Raw genomic sequence first — 19863 nt, 5'->3', positions numbered from 1 at the left:
GGAGAAGTCAAATATTTCAACAAAAGACTTAAAAAAATCACATAAAAATACTCCTAAATTGAATACTTACAAAATTAATACGGTAAGTTTTAGTTTAAGTAAATAATAAAGGAAATCGAGGAAAAAAAAAAGAGAGATAATTTTGATTATGCTTTGGTCACCAAGGACATGACGGAAGTTCTATACAACCTCAGTCTCCGTCTTCTCCCCCTATCTGATAAACCCTACTCAAAATCTTTCTCTCTTATCTCAATTCAATCTCAACAGTTTTGCCTCCCGAGAACGCCCTGGTTCGTCAAATTTCTCAAGAATTCCATTGCTTCTTGTATATTTGCACGCGTACATATGCATCATAGAAGCTTGAATTGGGATTTTTGTTAGAGGTCTTTTCTGTTATCGCATACAGATCAAATGCTGTGTTTGTATCGGTTAGCAGTTGAAATGGGTTTTCCTTTTTTGTAGGTTATCTGCAATTTCCATTGACTACTCAATGTCACTGAGATAGGATTTGGAGAATAAAGGGAAATTAAGCAGCTTGGAAGTATGAAGACCCTCTTTAGAAGCCAAGGTGAATTGGGTGTTTTCCATCATGTTTTTTATTCCCTTAAATTTATTTTCTTTTTAATTTTTATTATCTGATTTGAGGGTAAAAATTGGTTAAAAGCTTGGTTTACTATGAAGCACCCGAGTTGTTTTCTTTCATCAAGTATTTTTACAAAGTTCCAAGCTAGTCTAAAAATCAAATTCCATGAAAGAAAGCCATCTCCAATCTTAATCTTGTAGACGGATTAGCTGCTGTGATTGTGCAGTTCAGTAGTTGAAATGGGTTTTCTTTTCGTAGGTTATCTGCAACATCCCTAGTTCCGTTTTGCTCTGACTTTAATTGGGCTCTCCGCAAGTGGTGGTGGAATTGGGCCCAGGATTAGTCGAGGTGCGCGTAAACTGGCCCGGACACCTGAGTTATCAAAAGAAAAAAAAAATCCCTAGTTCCCTTGACTACTCAATGATAAGAAAATGGGATTCGGAGAAATAATGAAAATTTAGCAGCTTGGAAGGATGAAGAGTCTATTTAGAAACCAAGCTAAATCTGGTTTTTTACTATCATGTTTTTACATTCTTAAATTTCGTTTTCTTTACGCTTCAATGATAAGTAGAGTGAAATTCGTATCTATTTGCTTTTGCTCCAATCCTTATTCTCTTGTTCTTTTTTCGTCTGTTTTGATTGAACAACTTGGTTAAAAGCTTGATCTATTGTGAAGCACCCCCAATCCTTTTCTCTCATTTTGTACTGAAAGATAACTTGTAGATGGAATGTTCACATGATGTAGAATATCTTCACTCTCTATTGTTATATACAAATGTGTAGAATGGAAAACCAGGATGTACATGATGTATACATCTATGGATGATCCAAATTTTCAATGAATTTGATTTTCCAGCAGAAGGGGCTAATGGAGCCGGGGTAGGCGCTGAAATCCCTTTCTCCCTTCTTTCTTTGTTTCCCCGTATAAATCTTTGTAGAAGCCATCTCCAATCCTTAATCTTTTGGACATTTCATCAGGCTATACTTATAATCGAGCCATTTTTAATTTGAGTAAGGACTTGGTTATCCCTGAATTTAATACCAGTTTGATGAAGGATTGGAGCTGGTTTTTAACCACTTTATCCTTGGATTTGAATTTGCTGAGCGATTTGATGGAGGACTGGAGATGCCCGTACTGTCTTAAGACAATTTGTTGTCACAATCATTCAATAGATTGTGTTACGAAGGAGTTCTTCTTTCCAGTTCCATCCCTTCTGCTTGGTTGCATCTTCCAAAACAGATCTCGTAGAACACTTCTCCGAAAATTCATTTTGAAAACAAGAACACTCACCGTTTCACATTTCTGAGCAGTGAGCACAAAGGTTTTGGCATATGTTTTTAGAAAAATTGTTTCTTTTCCAGAAAATGAACACTGAAAACTGCAACCAAATGTTCCAATTTCGAGGTGCATTCTGTTTTTAGGAGTTTGATTTAGTTGCTAATGGTTATTTATTTGGTGCCACAGGAATAATCTTCCACTGTTCTCCAAACTGCTGTTCCATTTTCGCATTTGGTGTAAAGTTATCATCATCTTGGAATGGGCCTTCTGATCACGATTCAACAGCTGTCTCCTCTGTTGATGGGGATAATGCAGAACACTTGCCAAAATTGGATGCGGTAAGAGGAGGGGTCAGTAGTGTGTGTCAGATCTTGGAGAGTGGTCCCTGGGGACCTTCCATGGAAAATGCTCTCTCTCTGTGCAACGAAAAACCTCAGACAGAGTTAGTCATTGGTGTTTTAAAGAGGCTTAAGGATGTTAATGTAGCATTGAAATATTTTCGATGGGCGGAGACAAAAAGCAACCAGGCACATTGTCCAGAAGCATATAATTCTTTACTCATGCTAATGGGGAGAAGCAAAAACTACGATTGTTTGGAGCAGATTTTGGAAGAAATGAGCCTAGCTGGGTTTGGCCCATCTCCTAATACATGTATTGAGTTAGTTGCGAGTTGCGTCAAGTCTCAGAAGCTACGAGAAGCATTTGACCTCATACAGTCCATGAGAAAGTTCAAAATTCGCCCTGCATTTTCAGCTTATACAACTCTAATCGGTGCTTTATCTTCCGTTCACGAACCTGACCTCATGCTCACTCTTTTTCATCAGATGCAAGAGTTAGGCTACGAAGTAAATGTGCATTTATTCACCACCCTTATTCGTGTATTTGCCAAGGAGGGTCGCGTTGATGCTGCTCTTTCTTTGTTAGACGATTTGAAAAGCAACTCTTTAAATGCCGATATTGTTCTATATAATGTATGTATAGACTGCTTTGGCAAAGCGGGCAAGGTGGATATGGCTTGGAAGTTCTTTCATGAGATGAAAGTGCATGGCCTTATGCCCGATGATGTCACATATACAAGCATGATAGGAGTTCTTTGCAAAGCTAATAGGCTGGATGAAGCTGTGGAGCTATTTGAACATATGGAACTTAACAGAAAAGTGCCATGTGCATATGCTTATAACACCATGATCATGGGATATGGTTCCGCTGGAAAGTTCCAAGAAGCTTACGACTTACTTGAAAGACAAAAGCTGAAGGGTAGCATTCCTAGTGTGATTGCTTATAATTGTATTCTCACATGCCTTGGGAAGAAAGGGACAGTAGATGAGGGTTTAAGGATATTTGAGGAAATGAAGAGAGATGCTACTCCCAATCTTTCAACCTATAATATTCTCATAGACATGCTTTGCAAGGCAGGGAAACTTCAATCTGCTTTGGAGATTCGGGATTCCATGAAAGAAGCTGGCTTATTTCCAAACGTTTTGACCATGAATATAATGATTGATAGGCTATGTAAGGCTCAAAAAATCGACGAAGCTTGCTCTTTATTTGAAGGAATGGATCACAAAGTTTGTACCCCAAATGCATTTACATTTTGTTCTCTGATAGATGGTTTGGGCAGAAATGGCAGAGTAGATGATGCATACAGGCTTTATGAACAGATGTTAGATTCTGGTAGGGTTCCGGATGCTATAGTCTATACATCCCTCATTCGGAATTTTTTCAAGTGTGGTCGGAAAGATGACGGTCACAAAGTGTACAAAGAAATGGTCCATATGGGTGTTTCTCCTGACCTTACTCTACTTAATACGTACATGGATTGTGTTTTCAAGTCCGGTGAAACTGAGAAAGGCAGGAGTTTATTTAAGGAAATTAAGGCTCAAGGGTTCACCCCAGATGTGCGGAGCTATTCTATATTAATTCATGGCCTTATAAAAGCAGGCTTTGCACGTGAGACTAATGAGTTGTTCTTCTTTATGAAGGAACAAGGATGTGTTTTGGATACCCTTGCTTACAACACTGTTATTGATGGGTTTTGCAAATCAGGTAAGGTTAATAAAGCTTACCAGCTGCTGGAGGAGATGAAGGTTAAGGGTCACCCGCCTACTGTGGTCACTTATGGATCTGTTATTGATGGGCTTGCTAAGATTGACAGGCTTGATGAAGCTTATATGCTTTTTGAAGAAGCAAAATCTAAAGGTGTGGAATTGAATGTAGTTGTGTATAGTAGTCTCGTTGATGGATTTGGCAAGGTGGGTAGAATTGATGAAGCATATCTGATAATGGAAGAGTTAATGCAAAAGGGATTAACGCCAAATGTATACACATGGAATTGCTTGCTTGATGCATTAGTAAAGGCAGAGGAAATTAATGAAGCCCTTGTTTGCTTTAATTCCATGAAAGACTTGAAATGCCCTCCTAATGCCATAACTTACAGCATTCTCATAAATGGTCTTTGTAGGGTTCGAAAGTTCAATAAGGCATTTGTGTTTTGGCAGGAGATGCAGAAACAAGGGTTTAAACCCAATATGATCACTTACACCACCATGATTTCAGGTCTTGCAAAAGCAGGAAACATATTGGAGGCTAATGGACTCTTTGAAAGGTTCAAGGCAAATGGGGGTATGCCTGATGCTGGTTGTTATAATACTATGATTGAGGGGTTGAGCATCTCTAACAGGGCAACAGAAGCGTACTCGCTTTTTGAGGAAACTCGGTTGAAAGGTTGTAACATTTATACCAAGACTTGTGTAGTTCTCCTGGATGCTTTGCACAAGGCTGACTGTCTTGAGCAGGCGGCAATAGTGGGTGCTGTGTTGAGGGAAACAGCGAAGTCTCAGCATGCTTCAAGATCCTTATGACATCAGTCTTGTCGTTTATGTTGATTACTGGCTACGCCATACTTATTTGGTGATTCAGTCGCACAAGGCCCATGCAATTTTGCTGGAGAATTAATTTACATGATAGAGAGCACCAGTCGATATGTGTTCCTTATTCTCATGCATTCTTGTAAACAGTGGGGTTTGCACCCTTTGATTTATGTGATAGAGAGCAGGAGCCGATATGCATTCTTTATCTCGTGAATACTTATAAAACACATGGATTTCACCATGTGGAGGTACTTCCTAATCTGTTCAGTAATAAATCTTAGATGTTTGCACATTAGAAAATCAACGGTTGTGGAGGTACTTCCTAATCTGTTCAGTGGCGAACCTTTAGATGATGATACAGTATAAAGTCATTGAGTCAACAGTTTGTAAGTCAATTACTGACGCTGGCATTTAGTTCTGAATATTCTGAATTCATAGTGACACAATACCGTTTTGGCTTAATCAAGAGGAAGTCTTATTGGGACGGGGAAGACTTTCTTCTAACTCGGATGCCTTTGTTATATGGTTCAAATGCATAAATGCTCCTCCTTTTACCTTCCGTTAATGTCTCTGCCCCCTACACTGGATTGTATATTGATAGAAAACTTTATTCCGTTTTGGTTTGGATCATCCAGATGGTCATATCACTTGAACACAAGTTGCTGGTGTAGGCATCAGAGTTGCAGAATTCGAAGAAGTACCCGTGTATTTTACCAGGAGTTGCTGTTTGCCTGTGATGTCCTGCATATATGTGGTTTGGTGGGCGTTGGTTTATTTTGAAGCAGGAAGTGTAGCATTTTGTTGCACCGACGACTTGCCTCGGATATGTATACTTATACTATGTAGTTTCAGAATAACCTGTCTCAGAAACTCTTCTCTAGAGTAACATTTTGCACTTTTTCGGTGTCTATTTGATATATGTTGCTGCAAGCCTGCAATACAGTTCTCAACCTCTTTTCCTAAATTATTTGAGATATTTCTGTGTTGGGCATAAACTTTGAACAGGAATCACTGCAATATGAGTGTGGTCTTTTTTCCACCTCTTTTGAATGCCATATTTGATTTGGAGACTAGGCAAATGAGTTCCTCCCCTAATCCTAATGTGATACATTTTTGCATCCCCCTTGTCTACTGAAGTTAGTTTTCTGTGGCCACTTTCTAAACTGCTGGTTAAGTAAAGGGTTGATGAGGATGACAATATACTGTTCTCTTAAGGCATGACTACTGGTAGAATAAAAATAAGGTTCGGATTCTCACATGTCCAAGTTTTAGATTGAATGGGACAGTCCAAATGTAGATCATACCTTGATATAATTGATGGTTCGGGAAAGCCTTGAGCAAATCCGAATCATTGGCTACAACAATGGACGATCCAAATTTGGAATGTCCTGTTCAATTCAAATTAAGGATCTATTGCTAATCCATGTGCTAGGAACTCCTACCGGAATTCTTTTGGGCAGACCATGCTTTACATTATAGTTCAATCTCATTGTGGAGAAGGTGGTTTCATGCAATTTTTCTTCATAGGATTACGAGAGAGTCTACATACCATTGTGGTGTTCATGAGGGGAAGAGTAATATGCATGTTTATTTGGGGACTCAAGGGCCTTTGTTGTGCCTTGAGATCGGGCTCGCCTCACACTCAAAAACATAATCCGAACCGTTCACTTTTAGAATTAGACGTGAACAACAATCCCAAAGATGAAGTCAATCGGACATTTTTAATTAGTAAACAAATGACATTTTTTTATTCAGCAAAAATAACATCGAATCCGATTTCAAAAGTACGTAGCAAGATCATTTAATTCAAGCTACCAATGCCCTGATCGACTTGATTTTTGTCAAGGTCGTTATTCACGTCTAGCTCTAAACAGTGAATGGTTTAGATTATATTTTCGAGCTCGGAACACGATCCGAAATGACGACATAACAGCCTGCTGTGTCCCAAGTCATAGCATAGCAGGGGCACTGGGTCCTTTGTTTTGAATGGATGTCATTAGTTTAATTTAGTATTTATGTAATATTTTGAAACTTTCTCCCCCAAAAGTTTTTAGTTTGAAGGAGCAATTTCTCTATTAGATATCAGTTGGAGCAATGACATTCGCCGCGGTGTTTGCAACTTGAGGAAAATGAGAAAAAGTAAAGGAAAATAAAATGGGAGAAATTTTTTAATATGCACAGAATTGAAATTTTCAATTCTCTCCTCTCTTTCTCTCCAAACCAAATACTAATAAAAGAGATTTTTTTTTAAATTTCCTTTTTTTTTTTTGTTAGGGCCTGTTTGGAACTTAGAAAAAAGAAAAAGAAAGAAAAGGAGAGGAAAGTAGGAAGAAAAATTCTTTTTTATTTTGTTATTTTCTTTTTATTTCCTCTCAAACCAAACAAGGGTAAATTATTTTCCCACCTTTTCCTTTCTTTTCGGCAGGATCCAAACAAAGCCAAGTTCCTAATAACCCTACATTGCATTTGTTGAATTCAATTCGGGGGCATATTATCCTAATAAGCCTCAAATCCAGTAATCCACTATCTGGGTCCTTCTTGTTTTACCCGCCGTCTCTCTCTCTCTCTCTACACACCCACCACAGGTCCACAACCCAATCATCACCGCCACATAAAATACTTGAAACAAACGGAACAAAACAAACACCATAGATAAACCCAAAAAGAAACCCTAGCCCATCATATCCCAAGACTCTCCCTGCCTTTCCCCCCTTTTCCTTGCACAAAAGAAAACAAAAAGAAAATATACAGGAAACAAGAGTTCTCACGTCCATGGCCTCAAACCACGGCGGTTCCCCATCACCACCAGCAAAGGTCTCTCTTTCCACCCCACCAGGTTCTTCTTTTCCTATAAGAGCTCCCCTAACTGTTGATTCTGATTTTGAATATTCCGCTTCAACTAACGGCTATGAAAACCAGAACACTAGTAGTAGCAGTGAAAGCAGTGGGTTTGAGTCTGAGGGGTTTGTTAGTGGCGAGGATGAGTTTGAAACGGCGTTGGAAAGGCCATTTTTCGCTGACCCAGATGATGAAACCCTCAAAGAGACTCATGTTGTTGAGCAATATGGTGTTTCTAGGCCTTTTGTGACTAACCCGTATGGAGAAATCAAGGAAGAGAGTGGTTCTGTTAAGGATTATGACTTTTCTAGGCCTTTTGAGACGAACCCGTATGGAGGAATCAGAGAAGAGAGTGGTTCTGTTAAGGGTTATGGAATTTCTAGGGCTTTTGTTAGTGACCCACATGGAGAAAGGAGGGAAGATAATGGTCATGATGAGGACTGTACTGTTTCTAGGCCTCTTGTGATAGATTCAGATGAAGAAACCTTAGCAACAAGCACCATGGAAGAAGAGGATGAATTTTCTGATGAACCGGCCGTTGTTGATGTTGGGAAAGTGGGTGCCCCCATTGCTATGTTGACGAGGGACAGCGACGATGATTCTGTGGGTACCGAGGAGGGGGATGATTTTGGGTTTCCTGGTGCAGTTAGGGTACCGGGTATTCATACTATCGGGAGAACTGATAGTGCTATTAAAGTTGAAGGTCTTGGGGTTGATGAAGACGAAGAGGATGAGTCTCAGTTTGAGCCAGCGTTGGAAGCTGAAGTTGAAGTGTGCATTGGAGTGAAGGAATCTGTTGCTGATAATGGCTCTGTTATATCTGAATCGATTGAAGATGAGGTTCCTGATGATGCTGAAGAAGCAAAAGTGGAGTCTTTTGTGGCAAAGAAAGACGGTGTTCTCCACGAAAATTCAGAAATTAACGAAGATGATTCAGGTTTGGTTTATGGTAGTGAAGTTGAAACTTTGGCCGAAGTTGATATGAATTGCCTAAACAGTGAAAACAAAGTTGTTGATGATAGCAATCATGATCTATTGGAAGGTATAAATGAACAAAGAATTGAGTCCGGTGTTCAATTGCATAATTTTGTTGATTGCGGCAGTGTTGAACCAGTTGACAGTGTAATTGCCGAAAATGGCATTCACAATACAGACAGCAGTAGAATTTCAAAACCGCATTCAGTTCAGGATGCAAATTGTCATGGGAATGGTCTTTCAATACAAACTTCCGAAGGCAAAGTAATGGAAAATAGGCTGCACAGAGATCCACAGATTCTTGGTTCTAATTTAGACCCTGAACTTGAATTAAAAGCAGAAGTGGAAGATGAAGCAGCCCACGATTCAGAAAATTCACAACATTATTTAGAGGATTTTCCAGGTTTGGTCATTGGAGCCTCAGACAAAACCAAGATAATTATAGGTGATGTTGGACAAAATTTAACCCCCACTTCTCGTGGTGAGAATTTGCAGGATCTCCTACAGAAGACTGAAAGGGCAATTACTGTGGACTCGGATGCTGAAGTGGACACAAACGAGGAAAACGATGGAAAAGAATTGTTTGATTCCACCATATGGGCTGCTCTTTTGAAAGCAGCTGCAGGTGGTGGATCTGGTGGTGGCAATTTCACAGTCACCACTGCTAATGGTTCGAGAGTCATTTCTCTGGAGCAGCCTACTGATAATTCAGAGCTCCCTGCTAGTTCTGGGGTTGAATCTGAGGCAACCCTAAGTGAAGAGGAAAAGAAGAAGATTGACAAGATGCAAATAATAAGAGTGAAATTTCTCAGGCTTGTCCACAGACTAGGACTGTCTTATGAAGATTCCATAGCTTCACAGGTTTTATACCGGTTAGTCCTTGCTGCGGGAAGGCCCACAAGTCAATTATTCAGCCTTGAAATGGCCAAGAGGAAGGCTATGCAGCTTGAGGCAGAAGGTAAAAATGACCTAGATTTCTCCTTGAATATTTTGGTACTTGGGAAAATTGGAGTTGGAAAGAGTGCAACCATAAATTCCATTTTGGGTGAAAAGAAAGCATTAGTCGATTCGTTCAAACCAGGAACGACCTCTGTAAATAACATTGTTGGAACAATAGATGGAATTAGGTTTAGAATATTTGACACTCCTGGTTTGAGATCTTCTCTTATGGAACAAACGGTTAACCGGAAGATTTTGTTGTCCATAAGGAAATTAACAAAGAAATTCCCCCCGGATGTTGTCCTATACATTGATCGGTTGGACACGCAGACAAAAGACCTCGATGATTTGCCTTTATTAAGGTCAATTACTAGCTTACTTGGGTCGTCGATATGGGACAAGTCCATTATTACTCTTACCCATGCTGCCTCTAACCCTCCTGATGGGCCCACTGGGTTGCCCTTAACCTATGATTTATTTGTTGCCCAAAGATCACGCGTTATTCACCAGTTGATTAGCCAAGCAGTTGGCGATCTTCGTTTGATGAGTCCAAGTCTTATGAGTCCAGTGTCTCTTGTTGAAAACCACCCATCTTGTCTAATGGTGCTCCCTAATGGAGAAAGTTGGAGACCGCAGTTATTGCTTTTGTGCTACTCAATAAAGATTCTAACTGAGGCAAATTCTGTGGCGAAAACTCAAGACCTTTTTGATCATCGAAAGCTCTTTGGCTTCAGGGTGCCATCCCTACATCTGCCGTACTTCTTGTCGTCTTTATTGCAGTCTAATGCCCATCCAAAACTTCCTAATGAGCAAAGTGGTTACAATGTGGATTCGGATACTGAGTTGGGTGATTTGTCCGCTTCTGACAATGAAGATGAAGATGAATATGATCTACGACTCCCACCATTCAAGCCTCTGAAGAAAGAACAGATTGCTAAGCTTAGCAAGGAGCATCAGGAAGCTTATTTTGAGGAGTATGATTACCGGGTGAGGCATCTTCAAAAGAAGCAGTTGAGAGAGGACGTGAAAAGGTTAAGGGAGTTGAAAAAGAATAGAGGCAAAGATGGTCAAACCAGTTACGATGGTTACGCGAAGGAATCTGGTGATGAGGAGAGTGGAAGTCCATCAGCCGTAGCAGTTCCTTTACCTGATATGACACTCCCACCTTCTTTTGACGGAGAAAATCATACTTACAGGTACTTCTTTTTTAGTTTTTTTTTTTTTTTTTATAGAAAAATTATTTACACTTTGTTGTTCCTAAACTACCACTCCCACCACTGCGCTCCCTAACACTTTGTTCACTACCGGTACTCGGAACCATGAATTCGCTAATAAGATTATATTTAGCTTGTATATTCCACATGCCTTCAAAATTTGTTGTTGAAAGATATAATGTGAGTGATTTTAAGATCCCCAGAAGCTTTGCTTCCTAAAAAGAAGCTCTCTCTCTCTCTCTCTCTCTCTCTCTCTCTCTCTCTCTCTCTCTCGAACTCATTTGCCCATTGTTTTGTTGCTCTGTTTTGGCTTCTTGTTCTTTTTATTGATGCAGTTCTTGTAAAATGTTCTTGTTTATGCGAAATGGGTTTTGAACTACGTAAATATTGTCTCCACTATTTGTTTTAGTTTGTGTGCATGCTCACTGCTTTTGGAGATAAAATCTTGGCTGCGTTCCTGCAGGTACCGATTTCTGGAGCACACATCGCAACTTCTTACAAGGGAGGTTATGGGTTCACATGTGTGGGACCACGACTGTGGATACGACGGCGTCATCCTCGAAAGCAATCTCGCAATTGCCGGTCGTCTCCCATCTGCGATAGCGGTCCAAATAACAAAAGACAAGAAAGATTTCAATATCCATTTGGATTCCTCTGTCGCAATGAAGCATGGGGAGAGCGGATCGACAATGGCAGGACTCAACATCCAAAATTTTGGAAACCAGCTCGCTTACATTCTCAAGGGTCAAACCAAGTTGAAAATTTTGAAAACAAATAAGACTTCTGCTGGGGTATCGGTAACTTTCTTGGGTGAAAACATTGCCACTGGAGTGAAAATTGAGGATCGAATCACCATTGGAAAACGGTTGGTTTTAGTGGGAAGTGTTGGAATAATCAGGTCTCAAGGGGACACAGCATGTGGGGGAAGCTTCGAATTGCGACTCAGGGAAAAGGATTTTCCTATCGGACAGGACCAAACCACGGCAAGCCTTTCTCTGATGAGATGGAGAGGGGAGGTTATATGGGGTGGAAGTCTTCAGTCGCAGTTGTCCATTGGAAGAAGTTCTAAAGTCGTTTTTCGAGGTGGACTGAATAGTAAATTAAATGGGCAAGTATCTGTTAGTATAAGCAGCTCAGACCAACTTCAAATCGCGCTATTGGGTATTCTTCCGGTTGCTAACGCCATTTTCCAGAACTTTTTCCCGGGATTCGGTGAGAAATACGTAACCCAGTAGGTGATGTTTCTTAACTTTGTCTGATGCCCTTCTTCTCTGTCTCACTACAGAGAAGGAAATGAGAATTTATACAAGTCATGGGTTCCTGGTTCTTGTAATGATTTAGTTTTCTGTTCTACTTTTGTATTGTTGAGAAGGAAATGAGTCAATTCACGAGTCATGGGTTTTTGGTTCTTGTAATGGTCTGTCTAGTTTTCTCTTGTGCTTTTTAGTTCATCTCTCTCTCTCTCAGAGTATGAAGATTATCTTCCTTAGCATAAGCGACACCCTGTTTTAAAATCTCCTGTTCTGTGAACCAGAAATGACACTATTAGCCATTTGTCTCTCTTGGGCCCACTGAATGGAACAAAATAAGTTCGATAGATGATCGTTTGAAAGAAAAGGTCCCATTTCCCCCCTACAAGTTGCCGAGTGCCTTAAAAGTTGTGCCAATTCTATCCAATACTACTATCAAGTTTCATTAAACAATCACACGATCCCCACAGGCAACCCCACAGGCAACATCCTCATAGAGGATCTCGATGCAAGTTTTAGCTTACTTTCACGAGTTCGATTACCATATAGGCCTCTTTGGCCTAACCTTTTAGGGGCTTTTTGCGTAGGTTTTTTGATGGTTGTTTTTAATTGTTATATTCAGGATCAAATTTTTACATCATATTTTTCGTCTCAACGAAGGAATTAGAAAAGTTTAAAAAATATAGGAGTAGACCAAAGTTGAAAAGAGACCATATAAGATGATGAAAAGACCTAAAAATTGATATAATACACTAATTATGAGTAGAAAACATGTTCAAAGTATTTTACTTCGTATTAGAGAAACAAAAATAAAAACTTGGGCGGTAACGGCTGGCTCGCCGACCCAATGTAGTTTTGCCACTGATGTCGATTGATAGATTCTCAATCTTTCTTGCAATATTTTTTTTTTGTCTGTTCAATACGCTGAAATAGAGCCCGAGGTTTTTCAGTTCATATATCCACAATTTCCTTTCTTCTTCCAACTCGCTCCAATGGTGAAGCAATCATCGTTCAGGTGCAATCCGCATGTACAGCCGCATGTTCAAGTCATTGTGGTGGGTCACAAAAGGACGGGCAGCCGCTCCCCCAGCAATCATGTTCATCATTGGTGTTTCAACCTTCAACAGAATGAAATCTCATGATGAACCAAAGAAAGAAGAATACATTCTGAGGAAGGAAGAACGTGATGCCATCAAACAACTGGAGAAGCATCTTACCTCCCAGAAATCAAGATTGTAACGAGCTTCGGATATATGAGACAATCTTTGCTCGAGTCTTGAATATTTGTCGAACCTCCAAGTTCAAGATCAAATCCAAGTAACGTTGACGATATCGAGTTTCCTATCATGAAACACAATGACTTGAGCACCTAACTTTTTTTTATCGGCAAAAGATAAAATTTTATTAAAACATGGGGAAAGGGAAAGGGGATCCAACAAAGAGTTGGAAAATATACCACAAGGGCATATCCCAAAACACCCAAAGGTCTACCTGGGTCTACAACAAAATAAGACATTACAGCACAACCCAACACCCAAATAAAACAAATTAAGCCCAAACGCCCAAATCCGGACCGGCCCACCCAAACCAAACCACAAAACCCTAACTAGCAACCACCACCGCACAAACCACCGGAGCACCTAGCTTTAGAGAGAGAGAGTGCTCAAGAATACTCAATACCTGATCCTTTAATATGTAAGTGTCTGGATTCCTCGCACTACCAGGAGGCAGGGACCCATATATCCTATGCAACAGAACGTTCTCATGTCAGCAAAGGAAGTCAACCAGCATTGGATCTGTTAGAAAACAAAATTTGCTCAAACTTACATTAGCAATTTCCACACCAGGACCAGCTTTTTTCCTTGGCATAATATGAAGACAATGGGACAATGGCATGAATAATCATGGGCAAAATGCTCAGCTCTCCCGTTTTAGTTCTTCCTAAAAAAAGGGGTGAAAGGCATTAGGAAAAAGCACACAAGTAGTACTAAGCTCTATTGAAAGGTTTGAATTGTATCCAGTGCAGCATCTAGTCATGGACACCCCTAACAGCAATAAGTACTGACCCAACAAAAGAAAGAGACGATGGACTAAGTTTCTATGGATGCAAAGAACAAACAATCTTTCAATTTCCACCAAATTTTATGGATGCAGAGGTTCATTCTTGCTTTAGTAGCCACTCCTTACCAGTTACATAGTGTCTTTTAACCAGCTCATTGAAGAATACAAGATATATTTTACTTTCAAAAGGGATGGTCAAGCCCTCCTTCCAAAAATTTAGAAAAGCGGTGAGGTTGGAACACAGGACCTACCGTTAACTAATTTAAAAGCTTGAGCTGCTAGAGAGAGGGTATGTTTATTATTAATATTCTCAACGCTGTCTATAAGCTTATGATTTTAGCTATTAAAATGACCAAATATGTTCAAGTTTGCATTTATATGAAATTTATAAACTGATAGAGCAATTCAAAGCAACAATATTCTTCGGAAAGTTGTTTCACAATGATCTCTGACTATCTAACACGGAAAGAAAACGTATAAAACACAACTCTGCTCACCAAGCACTTGTTCCCAACAAAAACAACTCCCCCACACCCTCCCCAAAAACTTCAAAGAATGAATGGTTGTCGAGAAATTGGTCCGGGTAAGCTAGACTTCTTTATATGGGCTCTTTGGATGGCATTCTTGTATTTCATTCGATGCATAGAAAATTATGAAGTATAGGAAAGAATGAGAAGATAGTCTTCAGTCTATGAAGAAGGTATTGCTACAGAAGTCTGATTTGGTAGATGGTCATCTATGAGCCTTGTGGTATTCTCTGAAGCAAAAACTGGAAACAAAATATATAATCAGAAAGAAAAACTGAAGAAGTTTCTTGAATGCACCATTCAAGTCTTTGTATACCAGCAAAAAAACTATGCTGTTATAAAGTAAATATCTATTTGCTAAATTTTGGATCTGCACGCATGAAGAAGATAATGCTTTTACTACCATGTCCACTCATCACCACATTTATCACTACCACAACCAGCACAACCTCACTAGACCACGCCCACTGCTGATGGCATTAGAAAAAATACCACCTTAAACTCTATCATCGCTGTAAGAGCACTTACCATTGACCTCGCCTCTGCTCTCAGAATCTTTTTGTGCGGCATTAGAACATGTTTCCTACTTTCTAGTTTCTGCTCTCCAAAAATTGTATATAAACGAAAAAGAAGTTTTTTTATTGATTTGTGAAGTACATCCAGATTCCCAGAAAGCACCCGATCATGATAATATCTAACGTAGCATGGGTGTATATTCCTTCTATGGTCATATATTGAACATGGGCCAGGTAATTTCTACCGAATCCGTGGTGCTTTCAAATATGGGGCCCAGAAGCTTGGTCAAATCCTTCTTCTACCCAGAGCGAGAATTGCTGATGAGATCAAGAAGTTCTTTTCAAACACTTTGGAGCAACATTTACAAAAATCTAGTGATTTATCCTCATTAACCCCTTCCTTTTAAGAATAGGTTCAACTGAACTTAGCGGAACTAGATTTGGACAATAATATACGAGGCTTGGAAATAGTGAGCTATATAGATCCTCAACGAAAGACGATTCTATGAAGGTGGTGTCAAAAATGGCCTGCTCAACGGATGGGAGTTCTGTTTCAGGATCTCACCTAGATGGAGAAGTCAGTTCAAGAATCATAAGTGATACTTCTGATTGTTCACCATCAAATTGTGACTTAAGCGATTCTCTTTCTGATATATGTTGCTATCCACCTAAATTCTCTCTATCTGGATCGTCCGTGGAGAATGGGAAGTTGGAAAATGAGATGTTCTGTGAAGAATGGCTGGATGAGAAGATGGGTTTCGATTCATGGATTGTTGTAGATGAGAAGACGGGTTCTGATCCATGTATGGGACACATAGAGAACAATTTGGCGCCAGTAGAGCAGTCCGTTCATGTACGAAGTGATTCAATTGATATTGCTGGAAGCCCAGTCTTAGTGGGGATTATGACAGTCACATCAGGAGTTTGCTATATGGTCAGTGTTGCCATGGTTATATGCCCCTATATTGCCCAATGCTATGACATTCCCTTACAAAAGGCCATGGAATACTGTTCGTCAATCCATGCCAATTAAGCAGGGTTCTCATATGATCACAAATGGTGTTGTCTTGGGATCAACTTATAATTCCATGACCGATAGCAAACCATTCAATTGTTTGAGATTGGAAGAAAATCGAAAAGTGCGTGGAACTGGCACATTTTTTCCCAAATCAGAACTGGTATTGTCTTGTCAAACTTGTTGCGATTTTAGGCCATGTGCCAGTTTTTATCCACAGTTTCACATTATCAGTGATCTTACACATGAAATCTGCAGAATGGTTGTTCATGCAGGGAGAGGTCGCCACAGGGAGGGGAAAGAAGCAGGCAGCGGCCAATCACTGTCAGGTCCAGAGACATACTCGTATCAATGGCAGTGGTCCTACCTAGCCAGAGAAGAAGTCATCTGAGGAAGTGGCCTGTGAGGTTCCACGTGGTGGGAAGTCTGGATTAAACTCCAATGATGAAGAGTTCTGCATTTCATCTAATAAACTTGAATTTGGATCTCTTGGGCAACTGTCGGAACAACTTAGCCTGACGGCTTTGGAGAAATGTTACAGTTGGGGCTCCACTCCAAGCCTCGTTCTGAAGGTGAAGAGTTCAAAAACAGAAGTTGGAAATAATGAACAAAGGTAGGGTAATTTATTGTATCCGAAAGTGTTTTAAGGCCTAGAAGCACAAACACATTTAACCGGTGACACATATGAAACACGGACATGACATGACACGCTCCAGCCAGGCTTAAATATTGTTCAAGTTTTTCGTTATGTTTTTTCTAGACGGACACACAGGTGACATGGTAGGACACATTAGGAACATATTAGGATGCTTAGTTGGTTAACACTTGCTTAGCCATTGTTTTTTGGTTTTTTTTTTTTTGGACAGCAGTATTTGGGTTTTTTTTGTCATGCTAATTTAAATGCAGAGTTTGTTTTATTTCTATATGAGTTTATTAGATACACATGATATGAGTACCTATGACTGCGTATCCTTATTTTTGGAAGAATGGCATGTCCAAATGTCCTAGTTGTGTCCTTCTCAGTGCTTCTTAGATTCAGAAGTTGAGGTTTCTCTTTCTTTCCAGTTTGATTGTCTAAAGCTCGGTATATGGTTTTTGGTTTTCAGGGTTGCAAAGAAGGCATTGCAACTTAAGAATGAAGATGAGTTCCCTCCTTTGACCGCCTAAATGGCAGTAGAAAGAGCAGGAAAATAACAGTAGGTGTTGACATAAACAGTAATTGAGGAACTTTTTTTTTTTTTCTAGCTTTTGGAAGAAATGGCCTGTCAAAGGGGTCAAGCAGATTTGTAGCTTTTGTAATCCAGATGGAATGTTGAAGAGATTTCATAAAGCAGATTTCTTCTAGTAACAAGCTATTCTCATCAATTTAGTCCTATTCTACAAACGACGGACAGGCAAAAGGTATTGGTGAACTTAGACAGTTATTGACTATTATAGGAGCCAGCAAAATTCCAAACCTGGATACCCAATAACACCAACAACATCTCCACGCTTCACACCTGAGTGGAGCTTGGAAAATTCAGCTTTATCCAATTCTGAAACCCTGCAATGATGGACAATTACTGATGTCTTGAAAAACAAAAATTGTAAAGTTTACAAGTAAACATCAGAGTGAAGACATAAGGGTTGGTTTCAAATAGAAGTTTGTGTGTTAGGACTATCACAAGGTGGTGTTGATTTGAAGGGGAAAAAACCTACATTCATGGCTGTATAAACCAGATAATTATAACTACCGACTCGCAAGAAAAACCAACAAAAAATACTACACGAACCTATTGAAATAGAAAATAAAAAACACTATACCAGATAAAACCCAGTAGAATTAGGACAACTCATCAAAAGATTCAAAATGGCGTGCATATCCAATTGATTGTCATCCACTGCATTTAAGCATGTAAACATGGATGCCTGACTCGGATCAGACAAATGCAGTCATGGCCAATCCTCGCAAACAAGTAGGGTACGAGGTTGAGAGGGCATAAATCGAACTTTACATTATCGGGCCAGAGTATATAAGCTCAATTTAGTCAGGACTCAAGCGTGTCTGCTCCAAACAAACTTAGCCCAGAATTTCTTTTATCACAATCAATTATAAGGATTAAATAACTTGCATTGGTCATATCTTGGACTCTGGCCATAACTTGGACTTTGGCACCATTACCATGTAAATCATAAAAGAACAAGTTTGCTGAACAAGATCACTTGTTCATGATTCTCCCTGGCAATAGAGGAGTGTGAGAGAGATTGAGAGAAAATACCCTACATGTGAATCAAATTCTTAAATATAAATTACCAGCCAAAGATACTTCAACGTCGTCAAGACTCCTCATTAGTTAGGCCTTTATAGTACTCTATATATTCAGGGATGGACATTGAAACATGGAATTTGTGAGGATAGGGATTAATTCCAAACTCTTCAGAGCTCCAAGGGTTTTCACCCTATTTTCGAAGTATTGCTGCAGGAAAAATGATGCATAAAGTTCAAGAAACTAAAGAGTATAGACCTATGATATATCCTACGGGAGCCTGAAAATCAATTTGAAGTATTAAGTTCGGCACTTATCAAGTATCAAGTAGTATAAAAAAAAAAAAGGGTTTACTGTTGGATCCATGTCGTCGTCATCTGCCTTCTGAACCTTGGACCTCGGCATGGCTGCAAACTGCGAGCAATTGTCACCATTGTTAGAATGCAGTATCAAAATAGTAGTATTACATACTGTGAAGCTAAAACTATGGTCCGCAGTTTAAGCCAAGGAGAGTCCCTAAGATACACCCCTGTTTTTGGGCGAACCTGGGTGCGGGATATGTACCGGGTGAGACAGTTGAAAATCGGACATGTTGGAACAATGAGAGTCATCTCTAAGTTTTTTTTTTTTTGGGTAATTGAAAATTTTATTGAACCAAAAAGGAAAAAACGAAGTCAGAGGGGCATATCCCTATGACCAATAAACCACAAGCTAACTACAAAAGAACATCTTTTGCAAGTCCAAACAGACCGCGGCAACTATACAATCATGGAAAACAATCAAACTTATCAACAGCTAAGCTTCACGAATCAAAAATCCTATTTGCAAGGCGCCAAATAGCACAGGTGGCACTATTGACCCCTGTCTTCTTAACCCTTCTCCAAGAGCTTATGCAAGCTCTAATATCCGTAAAAACTCTGTTCTCCACTGTCTGCACATCTAAGTTGAGGAAGAAGAAGAAGAAGGGTCGAGTACGACTGTACCTGCTTTGGAAGAAGAGAGATGTGAAGTAGGTCTGGCGTAACAGAGGAGGAGGAAGAGATCTTCGTCGGAGTCGGAGGAGCAGCAGCGCTGCATGCAGGAGAGAGAGAGAGAGAGAGAGAGAGAGAGAGAGAGAGAGAGAGAGAGAGAGAGAGCCCGCGTAGAACGGTAGAAAGAATAGTACAATTACTTATAGTATGGGTGTTTGTGGGCTGGGCCAATGTCTCCATTTTGGGCTTCAAAATTTAATATAAAATATAGTTGGGCTAATTTGTTCGTCTTCTGCTGTGGAATTGGGCTCATATGTTTGGACTGGACTGATTTCCTTTTTGGGCTGCAAATACGGCTGACAAATTATCGCAAATTTTTTTTTTTTTTTTTTACGTTTTGCAGTTTAAGTAGGAGTAAAATAATATTGCAGATAGGACAGTAAAAGAATCGAGCAACTCGCGAGTTTGGCTTGGTTCGGCTCATTAAGACTCAATTTGGCTTGGCAACGAGCTTAGCTCGAGTTTTTAACTCATTTACTAAACGAGCCGAGTTCGACTTGTTCGACAAAAACTCGGCTCA

General features: G+C 39.8%; 3 protein-coding genes and 1 long non-coding RNA gene across 6 annotated transcripts; 3 read left to right on the top strand and 1 right to left on the bottom strand.

Moving 5' to 3' along the window:
- Positions 1-145: 145 nt before the first annotated feature.
- LOC131324508 (pentatricopeptide repeat-containing protein At3g06920) lies at positions 146-5032 on the top strand. Of its 3 annotated transcripts, none has more exons than XM_058356487.1 (3): positions 146-290; positions 463-568; positions 2049-5032. In XM_058356487.1, the coding sequence occupies exons 2-3, from the start codon at positions 544-546 to the stop codon at positions 4721-4723; spliced, it is 2700 nt and encodes an 899-aa protein (XP_058212470.1). In that variant the 5' UTR covers positions 146-290; positions 463-543; the 3' UTR covers positions 4724-5032. The 3 variants fall into 3 exon arrangements, with proteins under 3 accessions (XP_058212470.1, XP_058212472.1, XP_058212471.1); XM_058356489.1 differs by having other exon boundaries at positions 189-383; XM_058356488.1 differs by having other exon boundaries at positions 262-339.
- A 2230-nt stretch (positions 5033-7262) lies between these two features.
- Positions 7263-12113, top strand: LOC131324507 (translocase of chloroplast 159, chloroplastic-like). The gene is made up of 2 exons (XM_058356486.1): positions 7263-10680; positions 11162-12113. The coding sequence occupies exons 1-2, from the start codon at positions 7505-7507 to the stop codon at positions 11931-11933; spliced, it is 3948 nt and encodes a 1315-aa protein (XP_058212469.1). The 5' UTR covers positions 7263-7504; the 3' UTR covers positions 11934-12113.
- A 3911-nt stretch (positions 12114-16024) lies between these two features.
- Positions 16025-16546, top strand: LOC131324505 (uncharacterized). Its single transcript, XM_058356485.1, has 2 exons — positions 16025-16229; positions 16325-16546. The coding sequence occupies exons 1-2, from the start codon at positions 16029-16031 to the stop codon at positions 16499-16501; spliced, it is 378 nt and encodes a 125-aa protein (XP_058212468.1). The 5' UTR covers positions 16025-16028; the 3' UTR covers positions 16502-16546.
- Positions 16497-19415, bottom strand: LOC131324506 (uncharacterized). The gene is made up of 6 exons (XR_009199372.1): positions 19296-19415; positions 18667-18726; positions 18360-18522; positions 17870-18284; positions 17524-17609; positions 16497-16632 (listed from the first exon to the last, which is right to left on the bottom strand). It is a non-coding gene; the product is annotated as an uncharacterized LOC131324506 (long non-coding RNA).
- Between the last annotated feature and the right edge of the window lie 448 nt (positions 19416-19863).

This window comes from Rhododendron vialii, chromosome 4a (assembly GCF_030253575.1).
Source record: "Rhododendron vialii isolate Sample 1 chromosome 4a, ASM3025357v1".
Classification (NCBI taxonomy): Eukaryota; Viridiplantae; Streptophyta; class Magnoliopsida; order Ericales; family Ericaceae; genus Rhododendron; species Rhododendron vialii.
Note: the sequence above shows the minus strand (reverse complement) of the source record. Positions and strands in the feature narration are given on the sequence as shown.

Coding starts and splice junctions, on each gene's coding strand:
- LOC131324508 (XM_058356487.1), top strand. CDS start 544: ATGAAGACCCTCTTTAGAAGCCAAG. Junction 569..2,048: donor GACCCTCTTTAGAAGCCAAG/GTGAATTGGGTG, acceptor TTGGTGCCACAG/GAATAATCTTCCACTGTTCT.
- LOC131324507 (XM_058356486.1), top strand. CDS start 7,505: ATGGCCTCAAACCACGGCGGTTCCCCATCACCACCAGCAAAGGTCTCT. Junction 10,681..11,161: donor GGAGAAAATCATACTTACAG/GTACTTCTTTTT, acceptor GCGTTCCTGCAG/GTACCGATTTCTGGAGCACA.
- LOC131324505 (XM_058356485.1), top strand. CDS start 16,029: ATGACATTCCCTTACAAAAGGCCATGGAATACTGTTCGTCAATCCATG. Junction 16,230..16,324: donor TTTTTCCCAAATCAGAACTG/GTATTGTCTTGT, acceptor TGAAATCTGCAG/AATGGTTGTTCATGCAGGGA.